The sequence below is a fragment of the Colossoma macropomum genome, unplaced genomic scaffold (assembly GCF_904425465.1).
Source record: "Colossoma macropomum unplaced genomic scaffold, Colossoma_macropomum, whole genome shotgun sequence".
In the NCBI taxonomy this organism is placed as follows: domain Eukaryota; kingdom Metazoa; phylum Chordata; class Actinopteri; order Characiformes; family Serrasalmidae; genus Colossoma; species Colossoma macropomum.
In genome coordinates, this window is record NW_023494789.1 from 25,671,157 (window position 1) to 25,688,118 (window position 16,962).

At 40.1% G+C, this 16,962-nt stretch overlaps 1 protein-coding gene across 1 annotated transcript; it reads right to left on the minus strand.

Moving 5' to 3' along the window:
* Positions 1-425: 425 nt before the first annotated feature.
* Positions 426-14,251, minus strand: LOC118808181 (transmembrane protein 125). Its single transcript, XM_036570661.1, is given in 4 exon segments — positions 426-1,812; positions 1,814-1,940; positions 8,779-9,108; positions 14,010-14,251. Coding segments are annotated over 2 exon segments (672 nt in total). The 5' UTR covers positions 1,865-1,940; positions 8,779-9,108; positions 14,010-14,251; the 3' UTR covers positions 426-1,191.
* Between the last annotated feature and the right edge of the window lie 2,711 nt (positions 14,252-16,962).

Below are 16,962 nucleotides of genomic sequence, written 5' to 3' on the forward strand. Positions count from 1 at the left end.
TTGTTAGCACAATGTTTGTTTACGTACTATTGTTTTAACTACACAGTACTTTAGAGTTTGTGCCCTACACCAGTGTTTCTCAACCTGGTCCTTTTTTCATCCCTGTGTGTTCTGAGTTAGGTTGGAGCAAAAATGTGGACCGCCTGGGGGCCCTTAGGAGCATGTTGGGAAGCACTGTCTCACACTAAAGCATTTTATATCCTTTTAGTCATTTCAGTGTAATTTAGCCAGACTGTGTGGAACTTAGTAGTACCAAGTAGAAGCATGTACACCACACAAATTTTGCTAAATGCACTGGCCATCAGTGCACTGAAGTTTGTAAGTATGGTTATATTTCAGCTGTTTCCACTTCTTGTAAAAGTTGCCCAAAACAACAACAACAAAAGCCCTAAAGAACAAGTGACATAAAAAAGAGGCACACCATGTGCTTCACTATCACACTGACTGATAGAGAATCGCTTTTATTTGATCAAGAGTGTTCACCGCACCGAGGCAGAGAGAGGTCGCAGTATAAAATCACAGACATGCAAACTGACACGGCTGATACGTTCTGTCACACACGCTAAACAGCTCTGACAAGCAAGGTCCAGATGGACCCCCACTTGGCACACTCCCCTTTGCCCACATAAATAAGAGTGTGAAGGACATACGCAGTCCACTGACGTTGGAGGATTGATGTTTGGTGAAGCCCAATGATATTGGAGAAAGGCAATGGTTGTGGTGTGAGACAGCAGCATATTTTACCAAAAGTAATGAATGATTTAAACTCCATTATTTGCCCTTTCATTGGTCTGTTATTTGGGTGAAAACTGACAGTGTATCACTGTAAAGGCTTAAGGTTTATGCTTAAAGCTCCTCAATATTGTCCTGGCTACGTTTCAAGACAAGAGCAAGACCACTATAGGCCTACATCTTAACTGACAACGAGATGTAGATACATATAACGTGTCAAGTGCGATTTGTACTGATGGTTGTAGCTTCATACATTCTTCAATCAATATGTGTCCATTGTGCAAAAGGTTCATTAGTGGCTATGTTTCTTTATTGATCCGTTCTTGCTGGAATACAGTCTCAAATGAAATGGAAAAATTATCTTATAGATCCGTTTACACATTTCTCTCGCATCTGTATTTTTGTTCAAGCTGCGTTCATATGAGGATCCTATAAAGGCAGTAATATGCAGTCACACAGTCATATGAGCTGAGCCAGGCTTGATGCAGTTTCCCTCCTGGCACGCATCTGTCCCGAAACGGTGAAGATGCTCACCATCCTGTCCCGCAGGCTCTGCTCCGGCCTCGTCCTCTCTAAGAGAAAAACCACAGCTGAGTAAAGGCCAACAGCTAACACTGTAAACCCTCCGCCCGCTAGCAGCACCACTCCTGATATAAACATGTCATTCAAAGCCTGGCCAGGTTTGGGCATGTGGTAAGCCAGGGCAATGTCCAGCAGCACAGCTCCACAAATGAGCAAGGACAGTCCTGTAATGAGAACGACCAGGACGTCTGATAAGCCGCCACTTTTCAGCACATTAATGCGCCGCCGGCTCCTCACGCAGTTCATGTCCTGCACAGCGGAGCTCAGCAGCTGCTTTAGGAGAACAGCCAAGGCCAGTAAGCACAGTGCTGTCCCTGCACCCAGACGCCACTCGCTGGACAGGCTGGTGGTGGTGGACAGAAGGCCCACTCCACCCAGGCCGCAGCCCAGGATCAGGGCCACCGAGGCACAGTAGCATAGCAGAGATTTCCTAGGCTCATTGAACCACCACAGCTCCACCTGCTCCTCCAGGAGGTTCTGCTGGATGCGGGCCGGGTCAGCATGGTGCTGGTGGCCCCGCGGAGGGGGGAAAGTCCTCCAGCTCCGGCATGCCGCTGCCCGCTGCCGGGCCACTGCTGAGGCTGGGGGAGTGCTGCAGACGTCAGGGAGCTGATGAAGAACAGCACCTGCCAGAAAGTGAACAATGCTTTAGTTTCACTGAAAACTTGCTAAACTGCTAACTGTATAAATATTTACAGTTGTATGCAAATGTTTGGACACACTGGTCTAATTACATGCTTTGTAAGTGGGAGTAAGTAAGCATCCTCTACAGAGAATACAATTCTGCACATTCTAATATAAAACTTAAATGTATTTGCTGAATTTAACATATTGGGCAAAAAATAAAACATAAAATGTGGCCTGTGCAAAAGTTACGGAACATTTAATATTTTATACGTATTTGTATTGTTTTTTCAACATGTTAAGCTCAGCAAAGAAACAGACATTGTGCAGAAACAAATGCCATATTTAAGGATGTGTTGACTTATTTTCACTTAGAAAATCAACAAAATGTAATTTGATAAAAATATAAATATAAAAAATATATTTAAAAAATTAATATATAATATAAAATAAAATCAAATATAAAATATAATAAAATATAAAAAATGTTACACCATACTATAATATCACAATATCTTCAACTCAAAAAACCCTGAGGACCTGTATGTGGGTCTACAAGTCAGTTCTTCATTCTCATAATAAATATAATCATAAATGCACATATCATAGTAGTATTACAGAATCATAAGTATTGAAACTTAATAACTGAAAAATACAGCTAGAATTATAGGGGTTAGAGGTTTAAGACATTAAGAGAAAGAGCAGTAATCTCATTATAAACTAGGGCCCAACCGATTTATTGTTTGAGCAATAAAATCAGCTGATATTAGGGTCCATAAATTTATTAGCACAAGTAACAATAAAGCACCGATAACGTCCTATAATAAACATTATATCACACTGACATAATTGTACTGGAAAACTGAAAAACATCTTTAAGGCAATGATTAACTAAAACTGACATGGCCTAATGTTACTGGTTTACTGAATTTTTAGATTCTTAAAATTGGCATAAGTATTGATGCCAAACTGTCATATTGTCTAGGCCCTACTACAAACACAGAACAACCCACAGTCATATGCACACTTACCAAAGTGTGGAAAGCAAGGCACCATTCAAACTAACAACAAATACAGGCACTGAAGCTTTCAGCATTTCACAAAGCGCTCATTCAGTGAAAACCATGGCATGCAAATGTTTGGTCTAAATTCAAACTGAGAAATCAGCTGTAACATCTGTCATCACTTTCTGGTCACATTGGAAGCTAAACTTACAACTTCAGGATCCAACACTATTCAAAATCACAGCCAGGCACAGCAAGTCGAAGGAAGCTTCTCCACACACCCCATTGTACAGCTTCCTCAAAGGAAATTCAGACTGGGGTCCAACAATCCTTCAAGGGCTTAACACCTCTGTTGTGACTTCCCTCTGACTGGGGACTGGGGAAATGTGTGTATGTGTGCAGGAGACTACAGTATAAGGAGAAAAGAAATTCCCCTTCGCTATGGGCTCAAGTGTTAATCCCTTTATCAATGGCCTGTCCCTGTGGTCCCAGCGACCCTCAAGGTTGTGGCACTGACAGCTTGTCTTTACAATCCTGTCAGCGGCTTTAGTGGAGCAGTCAGCAGCCAGTTGCCTGCCAGCCTTCTGCCTTTACTCTCATACAAAACTCCACAGTATACACCACACCCCTATACCCAGAGGGCCAATTACATTAAAAAAAGAAGAGGGACACTGGCCTCTAACGAGCATGGTGGTAGAGGGGATAGTTTGTCCAAAAAACATCTGCATTTGAAAATGCCAGCTGCTCTTTACATTCTCTCAAAACTTTTCATTATTTTACATTGGAAGTTAAGTATTTTTTTCCTTCTCCTGTAAAGTTACAAGGTTCTGTTCCAACAGCAATTATATGTAACTATGATATGAATATTATCACTCTTTCACAAACTATTAGATAATGATTAAGGAGCTGTTTATTAGGACCTGTTATTATAAAGTATCACCAACATTTCTTCTGAAATCAAGGGTATTTACAGGGAGTTTGACCCTTCTTTTCTGCAATAACAGTCTCTACTGTTCTGGGAAGGTGTTACACGAGATGTTGGAACATTTCTGAGGATTTGATTGCACTCCGCCACAAGAGCATTAGTGAGCTCAGGTGCTGATGTTGGATGATTAGTTCTGAATTACTACTGGAAACAGCACACCAAACCATGCCAAAAGTGCTGGATGGTCCAGCATGGTGACCTTAGGCTCATGTGCAGCTGTTATAGAGCATCCCATTCTTTTAGCAATGCTGTTGTAAATTACACAAGCTGTGTGTGCAACTGAATGCCTTAAAGTATCTGAATTCACTAATTAGGGGTGTCTGGATACATTCACAAATCCATTTGTTTATATAAAACAATATATAGAGCCAGGACTCTTGACTACTAGACTTTTGACTACTATACAGATAACAACATTAATCGAAAGGGGATGAAAAGTGCACAAAGCACAAAGTGTTCTTTTTTCCTGTTTGTTGACTATAATTGTTTTTCGTTGGTGAGTGGCTGAAACGGCTGTGCAGTTTAGTGTGAGCATGTGTGACACTTTGTTAATTAAGTCCCTATAGACTTGAGCCTCTTGTCACTGTCATGCAGCGCTTTGAAATAAGGCACAATAATTGAGGAGGCACATGAGCAGAGAGGGGAAAATGAATCACTAATAAATAAAGCTAAATCAAGATGGAAGCGGGAACCTAATCTTTAATCAGTAGTTCATGTAACAATGGAAGAAGATGGATGTAACTTCTTTGTAGGGTGGCCAATATAATATACTCACAATATGACAACACATAAACATTATTGTGATAAATTACATGACAACACTCTTTTCTGAGTATGTCAAAGGTAGCGTCAGTACTTCTAGAGCAATGAGCAACTTGGTGTATCGTAAAAAAGACAGATGCAGGCCAATTACAGAGAACCTGTAAAAACAACTACATGTGATTGGATGTCAGCTCATCATGCCGTTATCTTACACTATTTGTTTGTTTTTACCATTTATTTCATTTCTTCCTGTACCTTCCTGTAATATATTTTTTTCCAAATGTTAAATGTAAAAAATCTAAAAATTAAAGAAATGTAAAAAACTATTTTGCCGGTGCATTTTGTCTATTCTAACTCACAAACCTCAGAAATCTACATATCGTGGCATTTCCCTTTTGAAAAAAAAATGCATTTAAGTGTACTTTTCAAAAGTGCACTGTTATATTATATATTATATTAATATTTTTTGTTATATTATATTAATATTTTTAATGTCCACACTTTAAACATACTTTTATACATACTAAATGTATTATTTTGGAACAACCTATGACAAGTTTATTTAAATTGTAATTAAGCTATGATTAAGTATATACTAAATGCATTATAGTGAGTGTTTTCCAAACATCTTACATTGCAGTTAAGTCAAGCATGTAATTTGCAGACATAACTTAGATTTCAGGATCACTACATACACCTAAATTCAACAAATAAATATGTAATGTTAGTTAATACATTAAATATAAATATATTATAACTAAACACAATCTATACATATTTCAGTTACATTTAGGAAATGTTGAAATGCATCTTCTACACCTACAAGATCTTTTCTGTTCTAAACTTATGCCTATTTAAGTTAACTTATGCAATTTCTAAGACACACTTTCTGCTACATTTGAAACAATTTAAATGTATACTCCTGAGTTAAACGATATGCATATTTGATTGCTACTTATTTTGATATATATATTGCAATTAAAATGCAACTAAAATGTTACCAACATTTCTTCTGTAATCAAGGATATTAACAGGGAGTTTATTCCCCCTTATGCTACAGTAACCGTCTTTACTATTCTGAGAAGGCTTCATACTAGATGTTGGAACATTGCTGTGAGGAATTGATTGCATTCAGCCACAGGAGTATTTTAGCCAAGTGAGGTCATGTACTGATGTTGGATGATTAGTTCTGGATCACAAATGCCACTCCAGCTCATCCCAAAGGTACTAAATGGTCCAGTGTGGTGAACTTAAGCTAAACTAGAAAGTACTAAAGCATGCTTTTTACTTTAAAGCATTGGTTTAAAATACTTTTAAATAATACTTTTAGTATTCTCAGTATACTTCAAGTATACTGTTGATGTACTTAAGTATGCTTCTTTTTCACAAAGGTTATCATGTATGATTAATATACGTGTATATTCATGTTGTTGCAGTATCACCCACCATAAGAACTTTGAGAATATTTGCAAGTGAAAATGCACTTTTTTCTAATGACTATGACAGAAAAAAAACTCACTTAAATCACCACTGGGTTTGGAAACCAATTTAGTCTACTCAGCTTTGGGTTCTCTAGCTGAATATCTTTAGGACATTAATGATAAGAAAATAAATCAGTTTTCTTCTGAACATACTGCCTCTTAACTCTTTATCAGTCAAAAGTCCCTAAAGGACTGTTCTTCATTAGCTTACTCTTTATAATGAGCTTCACAGCCCAGCAGTGCATTCTTTGGCACAACTATCAGATCATGTTCATGCAGAGTGCTGGATTAAAAGATAAGTAAAAAGTTCAAAGTTACAAGACAGAAAAGAAGGGTGTAAGATACACAGCATGGGCCAGTCAGGTTTATAATGACTAATTACTTTGGCCCATGTTAATAGTGGATGGAATGGCAGCACAGGCCTTGGTCTCAACCTTTGTGATGACTTACGTATCAGTACAGCAGCCTTGCTTAGAGCAGTGCACCTGGCCATGGACTGTGAACATGGCCATACTGTAATTCCTATCAGTAAAAATGTTCCTTACAAGGGCATTGTGGGAATGACTCATTGACAGAATGGAGTCTTTCCCTGGTCAATAATTTACACTGATCCATGCAAATAAAAAAGAGAAAGGACATGCTCATAAGGAAATTACAGCATACCCAACACTAAACCTAGCCAAAGTCCATGGCACACCTAAAAGAGAGGCCATACAAGCCTCTGAATGTGTTATCATTTTGTTGTTCACCATTTGCATATGGATGATGTCCATGGGAGAAATGAATCCTGATTTGAAAAACTGCCCCATCATACCCTATGGTTAACCGACCATAAAAGTTACAAATCCTATTCGCTGTAGTTGGTTGTATGACCAAATATTTATATCATGGTATAATTAAAATTTCTTATGGTTTTAGTGTGTATCACAAGTAAAGTCATTTTAGATACTTAAGAAAACATATTTTTGTGGGTTAATATCAGTGGCTTATTATTCTGGGATGTCCCTTCACTTTTAAATAAAAACTATTTAGAACAACAATGTAAATCTAAAATATTTTTTATTGTGCAAAATAGTAAAAGCAAAAGAAAACAATATATAGATAAACCTGTCACCATTGCTTTCTAGCACTAGCCCTGTGGGCCCAACAAAAACGGTGCTAAATGTAAATTTCTACAAGGCTGAAGTTGGCTTCTTATTTCACAACGTTTTGTTAGAATTTTCTTTTCTAACTTAAATGGAGCAGCAGTTACATTATGGCATCTGTACATGCGCCTGAATGTAACTGCTGCACTATTTAAGGCAGGAAATCTAGAATAAACAGTCAACCTTAGCTTCATCGAATCTATCAAGTCATTTGTCTCACGTGCATCCCATAAACTCATCCCTCTGGCCATCAGACACGGCTGGAATTTGGGATATTACAGTCATTCATGCTTCTGTACCAGTTGCTCTATGACTTTTTTGCGCAGAAGGCCCGAGACCATAGTGTTGTCTGGTGCAGCTGCCCGAGTCAGGCGGCTCCACAGGCGGTATGAGAAAGAGCGCAGCTACCGCTCTGGTGTCCCTGTTAGGCAAACCGCAAAAGACCAGGCATTCCTTTATGTCCACTGCTTCAAAAATAAAGTGGACTACATCACATGCAAGAGACTAAACAGCAGCTGCATTTTCATTTTTGTTTGAAATGTGACTGAAACAGGGGGCGGCACAGTGGCTCAGTGGGTAGCGCTGTCGCCTCACAGCAAGAAGGGCCTGGGTTCGATTCCCGGCTGGGTGACCAGGGTCGTTTCTGTGTGGTTTGCATGTTCTCCCCGTGTCTGCGTGGGTTTCCTCTGGGTACTCCGGTTTCCTCCCACAGTCCAAAAACATGCAGTCAGGCTGATTGGACTTGCTAAATTGCCCCTAGGTGTGAGTGAATGTGTATGTCTGTCTGTCTGCCCTGCGATGGACTGGCGACCTGTCCAGGGTGTATCCTGCCTTCTGCCCAATGACAGCTGGGATAGGCTCCAGTTTAGATGATGGATGGATGTGACTGAAACATCACTGACTTAACCACTCAGCTAAAGAGGCTAACATTAGCACGGTTTGCATTGCTTATATGTTGCGTTATCTGTGCTTATTTCTGGCAGAGTGGTCATACTCATACTTATACCTGAGGAAAAATTTTAACCAGCATACCATCCACTACCCATACTTTTTACCCATCATACATTTTTCCTTCAAATATCACTGTGTCATTTGAATTACAAGCTTGTTAAGTATTCAACTTAGGAATTTTTACATCATAACACAAGCAACCTCACTAAAACACCCCATGCACCCCAGCAAGCTTTGTAAAGTGTTGGTAAATAATAGTGTTGTAGTAGAGTCAGTTGACACCAGTGACATCCAGGGAAAAAATATACATAGGACGAAATGTCTCAGCTTTAGAACACTTTTGTTTACCCTAGGGTGTGATAGGGGCAGTTCTCGAAAATGTTATGAAAAAGTAACTGCTTAGACATGGCGTTGCTATTTGACCATGTTACAGAAAACAAAATGACACACATCCTCAGAGGTCTATGAGTACCATTCAATGGGCATAAAGTCTGGGTTTTAACAATGTTTACCTGCAAGTAGCACTTTGTGTAAATATCCTCTTGGTGTCCTGGGCTGTTCAAAAAATCAAACAATGCTCCACCCTTCCTGGCAGTGATGTGCCAAGCATTAAGGCAGTCTATGTTTAGAGTCAGGCCCGTATTGAAGCATTACGCTTTGGTGTCAGGGTCTGTAGGGCGGCAGGACATGTATCTGAATAGGAAGCATTCACAAAGCACGCTCTTGTCTTTGGTCACCATGCAACAGCCGCTGCCTTGTTTCTTCCCCGCCTGGTTGCTGGACAGTGACAATGAAGTAAGTCTCTGTTTCCTTCTCTAGGCCAGGATGAGGTTAACTTCTCACTAGAACAAGAATAAAAAGACACAATAAGATCTAGGGGCAAAAGGAGGAAGAAGAGGTTGACTAGTTCCTTTTAGTTTTCAGATGCACACAATGTCACATACTAATGAGAGAAGTTATGAGATATGAGAGTGTATAGGCAAGAGATAATAGCAACTTTTTCATTTTTAACCCCTTTAAACAAGTGCCAGCATAAGGCCCCACACTTCAAATCCTCACAACTCCAAAGTTCAGTCTTAGAAGTTAGTTGCATTTACTGCATCTCATGATCCAGGTAATCCTAAACACATTCAGTTATGTTGAGGTCTGAAATCTGGGGTGGTCAGTCCATTGTTCTGAGAACACCTGCTGCTTCTTTGTTTGATTTGATTTTTTTAAATCTATTGCTAGATTTTCTATTTTCTCAGTAGCAGCTTCTTGACAGCTACACTTCCTTTTAGACACTTAGTGATGAGTTGTCTTCTCACAGTGGAAGGATGGACAGAAACACTGAATTTTTCAGATCTAAAGCCAGAATGGAGCTCTTTCTCCTCTCTCTCAAAGATGAAAACTTCAAATACTGTTTATCTGATGGCAACAGTTTTAGTGGTCTACCAGGCCTTGCATGGTTGTTAGGAGACCCATTTTCTATACAATTTTTAATATTTTTTCAAGTCTGATTATGTTTTTTCACTTAATTTTCCGTATTTTTCCCTGTTTATGCAAGCGTATTACCTTATATCTAATCTCCTCAGAAATATCTCCTGAAAAACAGATGTCTTTTACTTTTGACTGGAAATCAAACAAATAAAGCATGGTCTCTGGCTTTATGCACAGTACTTTAAGTATCTAAGTCAAGTAATGTTTGAGTAACATAAGGTATTACAAAGCAGAGACCACAGTGAATCTAGAAGCAAAAAGCTACAGAAACTGGGAGCTAACGGTTTTGCTCTTTTCTAGATGCATCCAGCAAGTTTTATCTCAGAAAAATAGCATAATGTACCTGAAAATCTAGTACATGGTAATCATGGTTTTGAATAATGCAGAACAAGGCTCTAGAAGCGTTGTTTTATCATGCACAACTCTGATAAGGCCGTGCTTCCTAGTGCTGCCTCTACTCTCCTTAATCCATGGGTTATCAGCCTGCACACATGGCTCAGGTTACTGTGAGGCATAACCTGAGGAACAAACCAGACACAGCAGCTGCTCAGGCTCACTATGCACTATACACCTGCACCTACTCTGTATCTCTCTAGTTCATTCCTTAAGCTGGCTTTTTCTCTCTTTTCCTCACTATCTTGCATTCTGTAGTCTCACCAACTTTCTCTCTCTCTGTGGAATTGCATTGGGGTTCTGTTGGCTGGCTGGGTTAACCTGCTTGGAAATTAAAGCCCCTCCTTCTCCTCCTCCCCTTCTTTTTCTCCCAGCTCTCTGTGTGACAAACTCTACCTTTATTGTCCCGCAGCCTCACCTGTGCCTACTGTTGTTTTGCACCGTTTCACTTCAGGACCCACTGATGTCACCACCTCTCTCTCTCTTTCTCTCTCTCCAAAGCACACACTATTATTCCCCCATCTCGTTTCACCTCACTACCATGTTGCAGTGCAAGCTAAGAGGCACAAAACAAACAGATATTATGAACAAAGATGGATTGCTCCATCTTTCTTTTGTGCATTTTTTGCGCCTCTGTGTTCTTTGTGCATGGTCAACTTGATAACATTTTGATATAGCTGCTCTTTTACAGATGCCATAATGTGTGTTTTAGAAAATGCACTGTGTCATGTATCAGAGTATTTCTTGATTTCTTTTGATTTTAAGTTTTTTTAAGCACTTTAGCTGGAACGCTGTTTCATTATGTCCTGGTTAGGTCTTTAATATCCTGTAAACTCATTGCTTTGCAGTGGCTGGCCGCTCCTATTGAGCACAGCTGCAATATTTAAGGACTAATTAAATCACCAATTAACATGCGCGTCCGCCCAGCTCCACACTGCTGACAAAAAGAAACTGGTTCACCTTTTTTCTTCTCTTCCTCTTTCCCTCTCTCCGTCCCTCCCTTGCTCATTTTCTCCCTCTGAGCAGTGGCAGGCCCCAGAATATTCAGATTTATCCTCCAGGCCAGGAGCAGCGTACACAAGACCCATAACCTGATCCCAAACAGGGCAGCGATTCAGCTTTCCCCCTGCACTGTACTCCACCCTGACCTCCATCTGTGTCACAGTCACCGGCCAGGTTACACACCTGCACCCACTCGCCTGCTCACTCACACTCACTCAGGCCAAGGCTTCTCAATGACTGCCTGTCTGTCTGCCCAAACGGCCTGTCACAGAACATTCTAGCATTTCTGGAGCTTGATGTTTGCCATGGAGAGAGCTGAATGTTTGTTCTGTGCAGCAGTGTAGATAGAAAATTGAGTCAGGAGTTGACTTAAGTTTTAGCTTTTTCTCTGCACTTAACAGTTTTTACCTCTCAAATAGGCCACATCTGTCCTTGAAGGCCAAACACTGAGTGTGTGAGTGTGTGTGTGTTACCATCTGTTTCTCTGCATACTTTGTTAACCCTCTTTTACCCTGTTCTTCAGTGGTCAGGACCCCCACAAGACCACCCCCACAGAGCAGGTATTATTTGGGTGGTAGGTCATTCTCAGCACTGCAGTGATACTGGCATGGTGGTGTGTTAGTGTGTGTTGTGCTGGTCTGAGTGGATCAGACACAGCAGTGCTGCTGGAGCTTTTAAACACCTCAGTGTCACTGCTGGACTGAGAATAGTGCACCAACTAAAAATATCCAGCCAACAGAGTCCTGTGACCACTGATGAAGGTGTAGAGGATGGCTAAGACAGTGGACAGTTAGTGGACACCATGGATACTCCAGCAGCACTGCTGTGTCTGATCTACTCGTACCAACATAATGCACACTAACACGCCACCGCCACGTCAGTGTCACTGCAGTGCTGAGAATGATCCACCACCCAAATAAAACCCACTCTGTGGGGGTCCTGACCATTGAAGAACAGGGTAAAAGAGGGCTAACAAAGTATGCAGAGAAAAGATGGACTAAAGTCTGTAATTGTGAAACTACAAAATGCACATATGTGGTTACAAGGAGGCTTTTTTAATGTTATGGCTGACCAGTGTGTGTGTGTGTGTGTGTGTGTACAGTATGGTGGTATTAATCGTTTGGCATTGATATTTTTCTATGTGTAAAGATAAGGCCCACTCCCAACATCATATATCACGTATAAAATTATGGAATTGGCATTTAATGCATAATGAAATAGGAGAGGCAGAGAGAGAGAGAGAAAGTGAGAGAGAGAGAGAGAGAGAGGCAGTCTTAGGCAGTCAAGAAGAAATGTTGAAACTATTTATCTTGGCAGTAAAATTGTATTTCCTTATAAAAACACTATATAACACAATCAATACAAATAAACATAAATAATGAAAAACAATATTTTTGTTGTTTTTTTATAATAATAATTTTGTGTTACTTAAGTTATGACCTGTCCAGGGTGTATCCTGCCTTCTGCCCAATGACTGCTGGGACAGGCTCCAGCTCCCCCCCGTGACCCAGAGGGATAAGTGGTTTAGAAAGTGTGTGTGTGTGTGTGTGTGTGTGTGTGTGTGTGTGTGTGTGTGTGCGTTTGTATTTAAGCTATTTCTTTCTTTATACAGTTAGAGGAACACAGGTTTTGTTCCTGACTTCTCAGTGCACTTTGTTGAATTAGAACAGCAGTGCACCTGATTTAACTGTTTAATTTAATGACGAATCAATTAGCTGAAGCAAGTACTGAATAGTAAGATAACTGTGCTTCCTTTCTGAGAGCTTTGGAAATGGATATGATAACACCCTGACAGACATAAAACAATGTGATACTTATTTGCTTATTTGTACTACTTTATTTGTAGTGTTAGTTTTTTGTTTGTTTAACAAATAAATGCCACTGTGTTAAGTGAACTACACTCGTCCATTTTGTCAGGTCCAATAAACATGTAGGTGCACTTTGTAGTTCTACAATTACAGAATGTAGTCCATCTGTTTCTCTGCATAAATTTTGTGCCACGTCCATCAGTGGTCAGGACACCAACAGGACCATCAAAGAGCAGATGTTATTTGGGTGGTGGATCATGTTCAGCACTGCAGTGACCCAGACATGGTAGTGACATGCACCTATATGGTAAGTGTACCTGATAAAATAGACAATGAGTGTAGATACAAGGCAGTTGTAATATAATGTAATATAGTTATATTAGGTATATATAATGTATAACTTATGTGAAATACATCCATTTTAGAGGAAAACGCAAGAAGCTGTTTGCCTGTTATCTGTATATGAAGAAATGTCAGCATGCCAACAGGCCCCAGGGTGTTTAAGGGTCAACAGTGTGGTTCAAAGTTTACAAATTACATCATGACGTCAGCATAATATCAGCATCATTCCCTGTCTCCAATAATAAAACACACCCTATTCACCATCGACACTACAGTCAGTGCAGATAAATTAATAATAAATAAACGATGCAAAAATAATTTCCATGTACTCCAGCTGCTCAATTTGAATAACATACGAATTTGTAATTGTCCACCACAAACGTGCACATTTTATTGCCTTCGCAAAAGCTCAATTAGCTTCAGAAACAAGCTCAGTCATTTAAAGTAGCACTTACTTACCTCACAACTTATTCAGCTATTTGTATGTGGATCATGAAGCACCAAACTAACTTACCAGCCTTATATTTTTCTATTAGAAGCTGCTTCTTTGATCTTAGACACAGCAAAGTTGTCAGAGAAGCAGCTTCTGACAGAATATAAAGGCGCGCAAGCTCGTCTTTGCATTTTTAATCCATATTCGCGTGTTTTGAAGAGCAGCCGGCTGGTTTCCTCAGCAGACAGAGCTCCTCTCTGATGTGTGAGGCAGTTTGAGCCCCTACCTGTGCTGAGCAGACACGCTCCGGTCACTCGCTCCGCAAACCGCGTCGTTTCTCGCCGGCGTCGTTTAAAATGAGCGAAACAGCAGAGAAAATATGTGAATATCGGAACCGCCACCGTCTCCCAGCGACCACAGCGTAGAGAGATGAAGTCGGCAGGGGAGAAGAGCAGCTCAGGTGCGCTCACTCCCTCCATCCGGACTTTCGCCTCGCGCCCGTATGTGTGTGTGTAGCGGTGTTCCAGTGTGTGTTAGAGGGGGCGTGGCCTATTTCTCGCGCAGGTTTCGTCGTTTCAAGTGATAAAGTGAAACCTCATCTCCCGTGTTACAGTAGGAGCTAATAGCATGTACACCTATACCCTCTTCTACTTTCTGTTCTCTTTGCTTTTCTGGGTCATAATGAAATGGTAGAGGTGTGAACAGAGTCAGAATGGTTCACAGTGGTGGTGATAGGAACCAGGTATCTGGAGGTATCTGAAGAGGCCTCTGAAAGCTCCTCCACAGAAAGTCATTATATTAGGTGGTTATGAATGCCTGATGTCTGAGACGTTTTTGCCAGTCAGGATTTCCAGCAGATCCCTAAACAAACTGAACAACTCCAATATCTCATCTGGAATGGATGTGTTTACTTTAGAAGCTGAATAAGGAGGCAAGAACTCCACAGCTGCAAGAACTACACAGCAAGAATGTTTTTTGCTAAGAAACATTCAGAAAGCCAGAATCAAAACAAGCCACTTCCAGGTCAAACTAATGTAAAGCCCTCCTGACAATGAATGCTCATGCTCAGGAAATCGTCTCAGGTTAACAACCGGAGAATGTTATTATATATGGTTCTGCTATGGTTACAATGTCAAGCTTGTAACAGTAGAAGAGCCCTTTTTGGTCCTATATAGAACCATCTTCAAAAAGAGCCATATATGCAACACATTCTCCATTGATCTGAAGAACAGTTTCACCATGCAAAGAATCACTGAAGCATGGAATGGTTCTATGTAGAACTCATGGTTCTATATAGAACCATTCCCTTTACTAAAGAACCTTTGAAGAACCATCTTTTTTAAAAGTTTATGAGTGTTTCCTCACAAGAAAAAGTGATTGATGTGAAGTCTGACTAAACAAACTCAGTAAACAATCAATCAAAAAGACTAACCATTGTTAACCAGGGCAAAAGACATGTTTTTTACATGTTTACATGTTAGATATGTTTATGGATTTACACAATGAATCTTCCTGGAACACATGCACAATAGAATGTATATAGTAATAATAATAATAATAATAATAATGATAATAATAATAATATAATACACACACACATTTTCTAAACCACTTATCCTTCTGGGTCGTGGTGCCTAAAGCCTATCCCAGCAGTCACTGGGCAGAAGGCAGGACACACCCTGGACAGGTTGCCAGTCCATCACACACAGACATATACATCCACACATACTTTCACACCTAGGGGCAATTTAGCATCTCCATTTGGCCTGACTGCGTGTCTCTGGACTGTGAGAGGAAATCCATGCAGACACAGGGAGAGCATGCAAACTCCACACAGAAAGGAGCCTGGTTGCCCATCCAGGGAACTGAACCTAGGCCCTTCTCGCTGTGAGATGACAGCACTACCCACTGCATAATAATAATAATAATAATTACATCCATATTTTCTGAGGTATTTATTTACTTAAAAATACACCTTGACCTCAAAAAATGTTATTATCCACAGTGTCTCAGATAAAACCTATATCTATATATTGGCTAGTCCAGTTGAAGTCCATGTAGGTTTTCCTGGGCAGCCCAACTGGGCCCCAGTAACAACCCATGTGCAAACCCAAGCAGAGCCCATGGAACCCAAAATGAACCTATCTGACCCACGTTCAGGGTCCCACATAAATGTTTCAGATAGGTTCACTAGTTGTTTTGGATAGTAAATAAAATGGTCATAATTGATTGTACACCTTGCAACCCTTAGTTCCTATCACCACCATTATAAGGAAATCTGTGTCAGTTTCTCTACAATGCACCATGTCACATTAAACCACTCTGAATGACTGCTCATATCTCAAACATTTAAAATTATGCAAAACCTTTGACAACTTGCTGTAATTCCCTTTGGCTCTTACAATTACTTGGAAAGGTTATATATAAATAAAAGCACTTCTATAAATATCATATATAAAGCACTTCTACGAAGAAATGTGCTCTGTACTGTCATCATTGAGCACTACTGCCCAAACACCCAAAACATGACTTACACACTGAAAATGTAATAAAGTCTGTATGTGCTGACTTTATTTGATTGAATGGAAACATGGCATAATTACATCCATGTATGTTTTTGTTTTTGTTTTGGCAAGTCTATTGTCATTTTGTTGGAGACAAAGTCAAAAACTTAGCCATCAACTTGGTCTCTTTGCTAGAGGTGGATGGAAGGAAGTGCTGAGTTAATAATGGGGTGTAGTTTAGTAGATGAAGGAGAACTGAAATGCTGGACCTCAGCATTTCTCTCCTCTTCTCTTCCTTCACTCTCACATGGAGATAGTATAGCACTGTTTTGTAGAACTTCCGATAAATAATTTGATATCACTGAAGATGGGCTAATGTCTGTCATATGTGCAGCATGATTCAAAAGTTAGGAACCACTTAAATATCTGTGAGGTGCTTAAAGATAGACTAATAACATCATTAACATTATATAGTAGCCCAGTGGTTCCCAGCCCTGCTCTCAGAGTATCCTCTGTCCTTCACATTTTAGTGTTTACCCTCCCCCCAAACCCACCTGAGCCAGCTAATGAGTTTATTAACAAGCCTTTCATGAACTGAAGTGGGTCTGTTAGGAGAACTAACACTACAATTCGCACGGCAGGGGCTACACCAGGACCAGGATTGGATAAGTACACCTGATGGTATAAAACATAAGGGTAATGATGAGATTGTGCCAACTGTATGTCTATATGTCC